General features: G+C 38.3%; 1 protein-coding gene across 1 annotated transcript in view; it reads left to right on the top strand.

The window, feature by feature from the left end:
- APPBP2 (amyloid beta precursor protein binding protein 2) overlaps positions 1-13957 on the top strand; it is a 62381-nt gene that overhangs the window by 15915 nt on the left and 32509 nt on the right. The window contains exon 2 of the mRNA XM_059378480.1: positions 12920-13008. Coding sequence (XP_059234463.1) covers positions 12920-13008 — 89 coding nt within the window. The remainder of the gene's footprint in view (positions 1-12919; positions 13009-13957) is intronic.

A 13957-nucleotide genomic window follows, 5' to 3' on the forward strand; every position in this document is an offset into this window, starting at 1 on the left:
TAAATATCAAATGATTTCACTTAAATGTGGGACTTAAGAAACAAAACAGAGGAACGTAGAGGAAGGAAAGGAAAACTAAAACAAGATAAAAAGAGAGGGAGGCAAACCATAAGAGACCCTTAACTACAGTAACAAACTAAGGACTGCTGGAGGGGAGGTTGGTGGGGAGAATGGGGTAATTGTGTGATGGGCATGAAGGCAAGCAGTTGATATAAGGAGCCCTGGGTGATATATGCAACTGATGAATCACTACATTTTGCCCCTGAAATGAATTCTACACTGTATGTTAACTAACTTGAATTTAAATAAAATCTCTTTAAAAAAGGACCAAAGGAAATGAATATTAAGTTTTATTCCAATGTGAGTTTTTTCGGAGCTACATTTCAGATGAATTTTGAAATTAGAGAACAAGAATAAATGTATCTTATAAGTGAAGATAGTACATGTGGTTTTTTAAGATTTTATTTATTTATTTGACAGAGACCACAAGTAGGCAGAGAGGCAGGCAGAGAGAAAGGAGGAAGCAGGCTCCCCGCTGAGCAGAGAGCCCGATGCGGGGCTCAATCCCAGAATCCTGGGATCATGACCGGAGCCAAAGGCGGAGGCTTTAACCCACTGAGCCACCCAGGCACCCCCAGTACATGTGTATTTAATGAAACAAAATATTGCTGATTTGACTTACTTTAGAGGTAAAGGATATATTTGGAAATAAAGGATACATACTTTTTTAAAACTTTTTATTGAAAAAAACTAAACACAGGGGCGCCTGGGTGGCTCAGTCTATTAAGTGTCTGCCTTCAGCTCAGTTATGATCTCAGGGTCCTGGAATCAGGTCCCACATCAGGCTCTCTGCTCAGCAGAGTGTCTGCTTCTCTTTCTCTCACTCTCCCTCTGTCCTTTACCTCTCCCTCCCTCTCTCTCTCTCTCAAATAAATAAATAAAATCTTAAAAAAAAAAAAACCTGAGTGAAAAAAATGAAACATTAAGGTGGATAGAATGGGGTGCTTGGGTAACTCATTCAGTTAAGCATCTGCCTTCAGCGCAGGTCATGGTCCAGGGATTGAGTCCCATGTCAGGCTCCCTGCTTGGCATGGAGTCCGTCTCTCACTCTCCCTCCTCCCCTTGTTCCTGCTCTCTCTCACGTGCTCTTTCTCAAATAAATAAAATCTTTTTTTTTTTTTTTTTTTTTTTTTTTTTAAGGTAGATATGGGAGTACCTGGGTGGCTCAGTGGGTTAAAGCCTCTGCCTTCGGCTCAGGTCATGATCCCAGGATCCTGGGATCAAGCCCCACATGGGGCTCTCTGCTCCTCGGGGAGCCAGCTTCCTCCTCTTTCTCTCTCTCTGCCTGCCTCTCTGCCCACTTGTGATCTCAGTCTATCAAATAAATAAATAAATAAAATCTTAAAAAAAAAAAAAAGAAAGTAGATATAAAAATGGGTCTCCATGTGTCCCTCCTCCAGCTTTAACAGTTAACCATTTTTGGCCAGTCCTGTTGGTAAATCTATTCTACCACATCCCCCTTTCCTATACTATAAGGAAGCAAATCTAAGCTTCGTGTAATTTCATTTGTAAATGTTTTAGTAGCTACCATACTATTATAACACCTAAAAAAATTAATAATTAAACTTACTGTTATTAAATGTCTAGTCATTGTTCCACTTTTCACTTTCAAATGTTAAGTGTGTATGTATTTTTACAGTTTGCTTATTTGGATCAGGATCCAGATAAGTTCTCTACCTTGGCTGTTGGTTGATCTCTCAAGTCTCTCTTGATCTGTAGGTTCCCTTTCCTTTCATGTTTCCATTGAAGAAACATGATCCTTTGTCCTGTAGACACTACAGAGTTTCCTGTGGTCTAGAGTTCAGTGATCATGATATAAAACATTTTCATCATCCCTTCTGGGTATTTTAACCTTTGTCTCTGTGGGGGCTTCATGGGTTTTACGGATTTCAGACCAGTTTTTAATACCAGGTTCTGGGATTGGGGTTTGTAAATCATTTAGGTAGCATGAATTGGGGCTGATTATTCATTGTCTTAGGTTGGAGGTCTCGGTTTTTCATAACAGACTTTTAAGGCTGTGAATGTTTTTGACTTTTTTATTTCTGGCTTAGGTAGGTGGTTCAGCTCCAGGTCCCTTTGCTTAAATAGGATCTGCTGCCTGGACTCCTTCCTATCTGGTGTTTGCACCCTACATAGCCATTCCAAGATATAACCTGTTCTGTTTTTCTTCCTTCCTGGCTGTTTTTGAGTTTGTGTCTTCTTAATTTTTGACAACTGTGAAGTTTTCGTTCTTGGTTTCAAACTCAGCTATTTATCCAAAAGTTATTTTCTGATACTTTATTCAGCATTTCCCTTTGTTTGAGAAGAAGCTGGAAGCTTTTGGTAAGGTATCTCTGCTATCTGCCCTATTGCCACAAGCTTTACTCCTGTTCCTCTTCAAAACTCAGCTGAAATTTTTCTTAGGGTAGATACAGATATTTTATTGGTGCTACTTAAATATTTTGCTTACCTCTGTTGTATAATCTGTGAACATTATGTTTCTGCTCTAACAGATTTTATGGGGTGTTTCTGTTTTTTTTTTTTTTTTTTTTTTTTTAGATCAGAGGACAATTACTGACTTTTTATTCCTGTAGTGATAGTCACCACTATATCTCTGATACCTAGCACAGTGTCTTACACAAATGTTCCTAATACTTACTATCTTGATGAAAACCAATAATAAATAAAATATTCCTGGCTATAGTTTTCTTGCCTTTGATGTGAAAAATCACAAAGACAAAACAGGTTCAGTAAGCTAAAAGTTTCATGAATATGCCAGGGTGCTTTGTAAAACATCAAGTGTTAAAATAGGAAACCACCTATTTTTGTATATAAATTTAAGCAGCTGTTATTTAGATTTTGTTCTTGATTTTTCCATTTAGGTCCTGGCAGTTTATGTTCTTCATCATTAGCGTATTTAATTTGCATTCACGTTTGTTCTCAGAGTTTATTCCGTGAGCACTCTTCTATACAGAGCACCATGGAGACAGAACATGAGATTTATGCCTGACAAGGTGCTTACAGTGTGGTTGGGAGGCAGAAGTAACTATGTATGAAGCTGGGGCTTTTCCCTAGGTGTCAACTTTTTTTTTTTTAAACATGTTATTTATTTATTTGACAGAGAGCAAGGGAGAGAGAGAGAGCAAGCACAAGCAGGGAGAACGGCTGGCAAGGGAGAAGCAGGCTTCCCACAGAGCAGGAAGCCAGATGTGGGGTCCAGTCCCAGGACTCTGGGATCATGACCTGAGCTGAAGGCAGCTGCTTAATCAACTGAGCCACCCAGGCACCCCAGTGTCTGCTTCTTTAGATGAATTTGGGTGCTTTGTTTCTTGTAAGGTTGGGTTTCATCCAAAATAGATCAATACCAGTTTGGATTATGGATTCAGAAAGCACTGAATGTGTACTAATACTAGGCACTTGTGCTAGGTCTTGAGGATATAGCGGTAACAGTGGTCACCTCATAAAGTGTAGAGCATAATGGACTGACATGTTTAACAAGTTGGGTGAATGTATGATGCATGTCTTGATGCTACTATGGGGGAAAAATAAAATATGTCATGATACAATATTAACGGAACAACAGAATTTAGACTGGGGAGTCAAGGGAAGGTCTCTGTGAGGAAGTGACATATTAGTTGAGGCCATTAGGAAGAGTTACAGATTAACCAGGCAAAGAATCATGGTACTAGTACTTCATATGGCCTCAGTTGTGTGTGTGCAAAAGTTATGAGGTAAGATAGAGCTAAAGGAAAACTAATGTGGCAGAATGTGAGGGACAGGGAGAAAGAATGGTGGTAAAAGATGAGGTTTGAAAAATAGGCAGGAGGGGCGCCTGGGCGGTCAGTGGATTGGGCCGCTGCCTTCGGCTCAGGTCCTGATCCCAGAGTCATGGGATCAATCCCCGCATCAGGCTCTCTGCTCTACGGGGAGCCTGCTTCCTCCTTTCTCTCTGCCTGCCTCTCTGCCTGCTTATGATCTCCGTCTGTCAAATAAGTAAATAAAATATTTTTTTAAAAAAAAAGAAAAAAATAGGCAGGAGTCAGAGGACTTTCAGAGACTCTTAAGACTACATTAAAGATTTTGAATTACATTCACATTGACACCACCATTGAAAAATTTTAAACAAGGAATGGTATGAAATAATTTACATTTTAAAAAGATCATTCTTGGGGCGTCTGGGTGGCTCAGTGGTTTAAGCCTCTGCCTTCGGTTTAGGTCATGATCTCAGGACCTGGGATCGAGCCCCACATCGGGCTCTCTGCTCCGCGGAGAGCCTGCTTCCTCCCTCTCTCTCTGTCTGTTTCTCTGCCTACTTGTGATCTCTCTCTCTGTGTCAAATAAATAAATAAAATCTTTAAAAATAAATAAATAAAAAGATCATTCTTGGTACTGTTTGGACAGTGGACTAGAAATGGACAAGAGTGCAAATGGAGAAGCCAGTTCTTATCAAACCTTTGCAGTAATCCAGGTGAAAGATTTGAATAGAAACCCTATCTCATGGGTGTACAGTTTATTGACTATAGTCCAGATTTCTAAAAAACATATGTATATATGATGGTAGATATATAATTTAAAAACAAAAGTGGAGGTGTAGTATTCAGACTTTGCTGAAACTTGTTCATTTTATGTGTCATGGTAATTTTCCTTGATAACTCCTTTTCATTTCTGAAGATTTTTGCTCCTTAATGACTCTTAAAAAGGGGTTAACAGTTCAAATATGAGTGAGGTACACAAGTTTCATAGATTGTGTCTGTGTGTGACTTTTCATAGTTACTTTTAGACAATAGTGTGAACTCAGTTTCTTTCTTTCTTTTTTTTTTTCTAAACCTTTCCAAGTTTTTGTTGTTGGGAATTAACCTAGATTATTTTGTATGCTAATTTGATGTCTAGACTAAGCTGTTCATTCTTAGCCTGTGGTGATCTTGAATTGGCTGGGAAAGCACCCGTGCTAATTAAAAATCCCTTGGGTTAAGGAAGACTTTCATCCCCATCTTTACCTCCCAAAGAGTTTTCTGGGTTTGGGGCTGTTTTGCATTGCCGTTGCAATAGTTTTTTCCTTTGGTATGTTACAAGATTTTTACTCTTGTCTTTGGAAGCCTTTGCTTCTAAAACATCACCAGGAGTTCATTCCTTTGTGTCTTAAAGATATTAACTCTTATATGTGTGTATTATTAATTTTACTGAGTTTTGTTATATTTAAAATTGTTTATAATATTCTATATTTATGGGCATTTTAAGGTTTTGTGTAATCATTTATCTCTTACTTTATGATTTTTGCCTTTGTTATGTTTTGAAAGGCAATGTTACCAGGTGACTTTTATCACTACTGTGATTTAAGTTGAAAAAAAAATTTTTTTGCTATATTTAATCAGGAGGCATCTTACTTTGCTTCCCCATTTTTATGTACTCTTTATTAGCTACTTCAGTGATTTAAAAATTTTTTCTTTCATCATATGTTGATTTTTGCATTTTGGTACATTGATTGGTCTGTCTTCATACCTGTATAGTATTGTTGTAGGTGGGGTTTTTGTTGTTGTTTTTTTATTTTTTAAGTGGGGGAGAGGGGCAGAGACAGAATCTTTTTTTTCTTTTTAAGATTTTATTTATTTATTTGATAGATCACAAGTAGGCAGAGAAGCAGGCAGAGACAGAGAGAGGGGGAAGCAAACAGGCTCCCGGCTGAGCAGAGAGCCCAATGCAGGGCTAGATCCCAACACTGTGGGATCATGACCTGAGCCACCCAGCTGCCCCGACAGAGAGTTTTTTTTTTTTTTTTTTTTTTTTTTTTTCCAGAGAGAGAATTTTAAGCAGACTCCATGCCCAGCACGAGCTGGCTGTGGGGCTTGATCTCACAACCCTGAGATCATGACCTGAGCTGAAATCAAGAGTTGTATTGACTGAGCCATCCAGGCACCCCTGTTCTAGTTGTATTTTATTGTCTGTTTTTGATTCTGTTGGGAGGTAATTTATCTACTTCTAAAAATAAGCGGTTTTTCCTTATTTTCCTTAAAGAACCAATACCTAAAAGTAGTTGATCAGAGTCCTTTAATAGCCTCCTTATTCATTGCATACAGAATATGAAACACCGTTGGGGTGCCTTGGTGGCTTCGTTGGTTAAGCGTCTATCTTGGGTTCAGGTCATGATCCCATGACGTGTCTTGCATGGGACTTCTTGTTCAGTGGGGAGCCTGTTTTTCCCTCTGCCAGCCACTCTTCCCTGCTTGTGTGCACTCACACTTGCTATTGCTGTCTCTGGCAAATAAATAAAATCTTTAAAAAAATATATGGAACACTAAGAATGAACTGAAATCAGTCTCATTTTAAAAATCTAACGAAATCAGTACCAAGAACTCGACTGTATAAGCCATATGAATCTATGAAGGAATTACTCTTTAAATCTTCTACTCTATAAATTTTTAAACATTACCCTCTTATGTGTACTCTTAGTTCCTGATAGATTATCTTCAAGAGGCAGTCTAGTATAAGTTATTAAGAACATGGATGTAGGGACGCCTGGGTGGCTCAGTGGGTTAAGCCGCTGCCTTCGGCTCAGATCATGATCTCAGGGTCCTGGGATCAAGACCCTCATCGGGTTCTCTGCTCAGCATGGAACCTGCTTCCTCCTCTCTCTCTGCCTGCCTCTCTGCCTACTTGTGATCTCTGTCAAATAAATAAATAAAATCTTAAAAAAAAAAAAAAAAAAAAGAACATGGATGTAAAGACAGACTTCCTGGGGCCAGATTTGTATTTTACCACTTCTTAATTGTGAGGTTTTGATCAGGTTATTTAACATGCCTCGATTTCCTTAACTGTGAAAGATAGAAGAAGTACTTACGAAAAGTACTTAGAACAGTGCCTGGCACATACTAGATCTTATTTTTAATCTGAATTAGTGTCCAGAAATTTTGTTCATAGAATGTGTAAATTTGCTTTTTTTTTTTGCATAAACCTGATAAGGATAATTTGAAGCAAATCATTAAACTCTTCCCAGAATTGAAATATGAACCCATTTTTAGCTAGAAAAATTGAATAGTTGAGTAAAGGGGGGCTGTTATGTTAATAAGGCCATGTTTATGATATATTTATAACTTTAACTAAGGAAATAACTTCTCTAAATTTTAGTTTCAAGGGGCGCCTAAGTGGCTCAGTGGGTTAAGCCTCTGCCTTCGGCTCAGGTCATGATCCCAGGGTCCTGGGATCAAGCCCTGCATCAGGCTCTTTGCTCAGCGGGGAGCCTGTTTCCCTCTCTCTCTCTGCCTGCCTCTCAGCCTACTTGTGATCTCTGTCTGTCAAATAAATAAATAATCTTAAATTTTAGTTTTGAACCCCATTTAGTAGGATATATACATTTTTAGTCATTAAAGGGATATTTTGAGTTGTAGAACATACAAGTTTGTCTCTTTTTGACCTAGTGAGTATAGGCAAAAAGTTGTACAACTTGTTTTCATTTCTCCTATCTTAAAAGAAATGCTAACCCTTAAGTTTGCTAATGATGAGTTATTTTGGTAAGCAGAAATTTTTTTGTTCTGTACTGTTTTTGGAGTATGTATATATTTATTTTGTTAAGTACATTTGTTTTTCTGCCCCATATCAGAAATTTATCACATTGTTAAGCCCCCGAATAGGGCTTATGTTATAAATACTCAGATTTATTTTCCCTGAGTTATTCTCTGTTGGTTGATTAGTCAAAGTATGACAGTGGTTAGTAACACTGAATTTTACTGTGTACATTCCTAGAAGCTCTTACTATAGCAGAAAACATAATAACCTCCAAAATGAACAAATCTTTCCTTATAAAGTTTTACTGTTTTTTGTTTTTTCAATTTTTCTTAATTAACATATAATGTAATATTTGCCTCAGGGGTACAAGTGTGTGACTCATCAGGCTTACACACTCTACAGCAGTCACCATAGCATATACCCTCCCTAGTGTCCATAACCCAACCACCCTGTCTTTCCCCCCTGCAACACTGTTTGTTTTGTGAGATTATGGTTTTCTCTTATGGTTTGTTTCCCTCCTGATCCCATCTTTTCCTTCCTTACCCCTCAAACCCCCCACTTTGCCTCTCAAATTCCTCATATCAGGGAGATCATATGATAATTGTCTTTCTCTGACTAACTTATTTCGCTCAGCATAATACCCTCTAGTTCCATCCACATCATCACAAATGGCAAGATTTCATTTCTTTTGGTGGCTGCATAGTATTCCATTGTATATATATATATATATACCACATCTTCTTTATCCGTTTATCTGTTGATGGACATCTAGGTTTTTTCCATAGTTTGACTATTGTGGACATTGCTGCTATAAACATTCGGGTGCGTGTGCTCCTTTGGATCACTACATTTGTATCTTTAGGGTAAATACCCGGTAGTGCAATTGCTGGGTTGTAGGGTAGCTCTATTTTCAACTTTTTGAGGAACCTCCATGCTGTTTTCCAGAGTGGCTGCAACAGCTTGCATTCCCACCAACAGTGTAGGAGGGTTCCCCTTTCTCTACATCCTCGCCAGCATCTGTCATTTCCTGATTTGTTAATTTTAGCCATTCTGACTGGTGTGAGGTGGTATCTCATTGTGGTTTTGATTTGTATTTCCCTGATGCCAAGTGATGTGGAGCACTTTTTCATGTGCCTGTTGGCTATCTGGATGTCTTCTTTGTAGAAATGTCTGTTCATGTCCTCTGCCCATTTCTTGATTGGATTATTTGTTCTTTGGGTGTTGAGTTTGATAAGTTCTTCATATATTTTGGACACTAGCCCTTTATCTGATATATCCTTTGCAAATAATCTTCTCCCATTCTGTCAGTTGTCTTTTGGTTTTGTTGACTGTTTCCTTTGCTGTGTAAAAGCTTTTAATCTTGATGAAGTTCTACTAGTTTATTTTTGCCCTTGCTTCCCTTGCCTTTGGCAATGTTTCGATGAAGAAGTTGCTGTGGCTGAGGTCGAAGAGGTTTCTGCCTGTGTTCTCCTCAAGGATTTTGATGGATTTCTGTCTCACATTGAGGTCTTTCATCCATTTGGAGTCTATTTTTGTGTGTGGTGTAAGGTAATGGTCCAGTTTCATTTTTCTCCATGTGGCTGTTCAATTTTCCAAACACCGTTTGTTGAAGAGACTGTCTTTTTTCCATTGGACATTCTTTCCTGCTTTGTTGAAGATCCGTTGACCATAGAGTTGAGGGTCCATTTCTGGGCTCTCTGTTCTGTTCCATTGATCTGTGTGTCTGTTTTGTGCTAGTACTGTCTTCATGATGACAGCTTTGTAATAAAGCTTGAAGTCTGGAATTGTGATGCCACCAACTTTGGCTTTCTTTTTCAACATTCCTCTGTCTTTTCTGGTTCCATATAAATTTTTTGGTTCTTTTTTGGTTCCAGGTCTTTTCTGGTTCCATATAAATTTTAAGATTATTTGTTCCATTTCTTTGAAAAAAATTGATGGTACCTTGATGGGGATTGCATTAAACATGTAGATTGCTTTAGGTAGCATAGATACTTTCACAATATCTGTTCTTCCAATCCATGAGCATGGAACATTTTTCCATTTCTTTATGTGTCATTCTCAATTTCTTTCATGAATACTTTATAGTTTTCTGAGTACAAAGCCTTTTCCTCTTTGGTTAGGTTTATTCCTAGGTATCTTTTGGTATTGGGTACAATTGTAAATGGGATTGACTCCTTAATTTCTCTTTCTTCTATTTTGTTGTTGGTGTATAGAAATGCAACTGATTTCTGTGCGTTTATTTTATATCCTGACACTTTACTGAATTCTTATACAAATTCTAGCAAATTTGGAGTGGAGTCTTTTGGCTTTTCCATAGAAAGTATCATATCATCTGTAAAGAGTGACAGTTTAACTTCTTCTTTGCCGATTTGGACGCCTTTAATTTCTTTTTGTTGTCTGATTGCTGAGGCAAGGACTTCTAGTACTATGTTAAATAGCAGTGGTGATAATGGACATCCCTGCCGTGTTCCTGACCTTAGCCGAAAAGCTGTGTTTTTCTCCATTGAGAATGATATTTGCTGTGGGTTTTTCATAGATGGCTTGGATGATATTGAGGAATATACCCTCTGTCCCTACACTTTGAAGAGTTTTGATCAAGAAAGGATGCTGTACTTTGTCAAATGCCTTTTCAGCATCTATTGAGAGTATCATGTGGTTCTTATTCTTTCTTTTATTAATGTATTGTATCACATTGATTGATTTGTGGGTGTTGAACCAACCTTATAGCCCTGGAACAAATCCCACTTGGTTGTGGTGAATAACCTTTTAATGTACTGTTGGATCCTATTGACTAGTATTTTGGTGAAAATTTTCACATCTGCATTCATCAAGGATGTTGGTCTATAATTTTTTGATGGGGTCTTTGTCTGGTTTGGGGATCAAGGTAATGCTGGCCTCATAAAATGAGTTTGGCAGTTTTCCTTCCATTTCTATTTTTTTTTGGAACAGTTTCAGGAGAATAGATAGTAATTTTTCTTTAAATATTTGGTAGAATTCCCCTGGGAAGCCCTTTGGCCCTGGGCTCTTGTTTGTTGGGAAATTTTTGATGACTGCTTCAATCTCCTTACTGGTTATGGGTCTGTTCAGGTTTTCTGTTTCTTCCTGGTTCAGTTTTGGTAGTTGTTTTTTGGGTTTGTTTTGTTTTAAGATTATTTATTTATTTGACACAGAGAGGGAGATCAGAAGTAGGCTGAGAGGCAGGCAGAGGGGGGCCCGGCAGCAGGCTCCCTGCTGAGCAGAGAGCCCCATGCGGGGCTCGATACCAGGAGCCTGAGATCATGACCTGAGCCAAAGGCAGAGGCTTTAACCCACTGAGCCACCCAGGCGCTCCCAGTTTTGGTAGTTTATACATCTCTAGGAATGCATCCATTTTAAAGTTTTACTGTTAGTACGACTATCTGACCATTTTATGTGGAAACATTTCTGCCTTTTCTTCCTGAGCATTTGGTGGTCCCTTATCTGTTCTCCCCTTCAGGAGTTAGGGATTTTTCAGAGTTGTCCGTATTGATTTGCATTAAAGTATCTACCTAATTTGACCTGGCTTCCATTGAGACTAGTGATTGGCCCAAGAACTAGCTGACTGAGCTTGTGGTATATTTTCTTAGCACAAAGTTAATGGCCCATTTGACAAATGAATTCTAGATCTTGTCCTCTTTCTGAAACCCATGTTCTATCAACTGAGCTAAGAGTTAAGTGCCTATAAAGTGAATTAATGAAACAAAATTCAAGCCTTCTAAGGCACTGTATTTATAAAATACATATAAATTCAAAAGCTGGTGAAGCTGGAGTGGGGCAGAGGTATTTATTTGTCTCTTTTTAACTGTGTGCATGTATTATTCATGATAAACATTTAACACATTTGTTAAAATTTTCTTTTTCCCCCTTTTTTTTTTTTTAAGATTTTTATTTTAAGTAATCCCTACACCCAATGTGGGGTCTGAACTCACAACCCCAAGATTGAGCTGCATGTTCTACCTAACCAACCAGCATCCCTAAAATGTCATTTTTAAAAGATGTTCTAAGGGTGCCTGGGTGGCTCAGTCAGTTTAGTGCTTAACTCTTCCTTTCAGATCGGGTCATGATCTCCAGGTCGTGAGATCACGTTCCTCCTTCAGTGTGGAGTTGGCTTGAGATCCTCTTCCTCTCCCTCTGCCCCCTCTCCCACAGACTCACTTGCACTCTCTATCTCTCTCTCAAACAAATAAATGTTTGAAACAAAAGTTCTAAAAAGGCAAAATGAATAAATGATTGTGACATGATTAGAAATCCTACCATCTTGGATTACTTTGTGGTTTTAGTTCTTTTTTCATCCTGGAATACTTTATTTATTACTATTTTTTAAAGACTTTATTTATTTGAGAGAGTCAGAAAGAGTGCGGGAGAGAGCACAGAGGGAGGGGGCAACAGGAGAGGAAGGAACAGATTCCCCACTGAGCAGGGAGCCCAACCTGGGGTTTGGTCCCAGGACACATGAGAGCAGGACCTGAGCTGAAGGCAGACACTTAACCGACTGAGCCACCCAAGTGCCCCCCTAGATTACTTTAGATGTCTTTTGGTGTGCTTGTAAAGTACCATGGCCAGAACTGAGCTGAGATTTTTGTGGTAGGTTGAGGAGCCCTTTAGTGGGGCATATTGAGCATTCTGGCTTTTGGACATTATCTGTGCTATAATTTTGATAATTTTACATTAACTATCTAGTTTTGTTTAAAGAAAAGTTAATTTTAAAAGTTTCTTGTATATAATTTTTTATGTTTATTTAAAGGTTTTATTTGAGAGAATGCGTGAAGCAGACTTCCCACTGAATGGGGAACCTGACATGGGTCTAGATCTTAGGACCCCAAGATCATGACCCGAGCCAAAGGCAGATGCTTAACTGACTGAGCCACCCAGGCGCCCCATAACTTTTTAAGTTTATATAATAAATAATTATATAACACTTTGTAGTATTCAACATGTACCAGATACTATTTTATAAATACTAACTTTATATACAACTATTAAAGTGTTTTTTATGAATTGTAGAAACTTGTTAATTTAGGGACTCCTGAGTGACTCCATCAGTTAAGCATTTTTGACTCTTAGTTTTGATTCAGGTCATGGTCTCAGGGTTGTGAGATTGAGCCCCTGGGTATGGAGCTTGCCCTGGATTGTCTGTTTCCCTCTGCCCCTTCTCCCCTCTTAAAAAAAGTTGTTAATTTACTGCTATATTTCTCTAAGACAGCAGACGTATGTTTCCTGATACTGCTGTGTGAGCATACCGACTTGGGGTAATATCCATGAAATAATCAAATATTAAGTCAATTAAATTATATCTATAAGTATAACTAAAGTATAAAATTAAATTAACATTTTAAAATTACCTTTTTCATTTTCATTTCAGCTTTACCAACAGGGACGCTTATGTCAACTGGGCAGTGAATTTTGTGAATTGGAAGTTTTTGCTAAAGTATTGAGAGCTTTGGATAAAAGGTAAAATCACTTTTTAAAAAAATTATAGTAAACTATACATGCCTGAATTTTACCATTGTAACTTCTTAGGTGTACTTCACTGGCATTAAGTGCAATTCCCATTATGAAACCATCAGTACCACCTTGCTTTTTGTGTTCAAGAAAATGAGATTGAATTCATCTTTCCCATGGTAGCTGTTACCATGTAGTAAGAACCACATACATGTATAGTGACACAGCCTTTGATTATACTTGCTGTTCTCTTTAGCATTCTTCCCAGAATTTGCTTTATTTATTTATTTATTTATTTTTAAGATTTTATTTATTTGCTTGTCAGAGAGAGAGAGAGTGCGAGAGTGAGCACAGGCAGACAGAGTGGCAGGCAGAGACAGAGAGAGAAGCAGGCTCTCTGCTGAGCAAGGAGCCGGATGTGGGACTCAATTCCAGGATGCTGGAATCATGACCTGAGCTGAAGGCAGCGGCTTAACCAACTGAGCCACCCAGGCGTCCCCAGAATTTGCTTTAAAAGCCATTTCTTTTTCCTAACTCTAGGAAAATAAGAATGTAGTTTTTACAAAATACTGCTGTCTTTAATAAGAACATTATCAAGTTCCATTTGTTCAACAAATTAACTAAGTATATACTTGTTGAATGCCTAGTCCTTGTTAGGTACTGTTGAAGATCGGGGATTACAGAAGTGAATAAAATCTGTGTCTCTTTTTGGTGGATTTTGTATTTTAGAGAAGAATGATAAAATGATAAACAAGTGGGGCACCTGGGTAGCTCAGTGGGTTAAAGCCTCTGCCTTTGGCTCAGGTCATGATGCCAGGGTTCTGGGATTGAGCCCCACATCGGGCTCTCTGCTCAGCAGGGAGCCTGCTTCTCTTTCTCTCTCTCTCTCTCTGCCTGCCTCTCTGACTACTTGTGATCTCTCTCTGTGTGTCAAATAAATAAATAAAATCTTTTAAAA

This window comes from Mustela nigripes, chromosome 16, assembly GCF_022355385.1.
Source record: "Mustela nigripes isolate SB6536 chromosome 16, MUSNIG.SB6536, whole genome shotgun sequence".
Classification (NCBI taxonomy): domain Eukaryota; kingdom Metazoa; phylum Chordata; class Mammalia; order Carnivora; family Mustelidae; genus Mustela; species Mustela nigripes.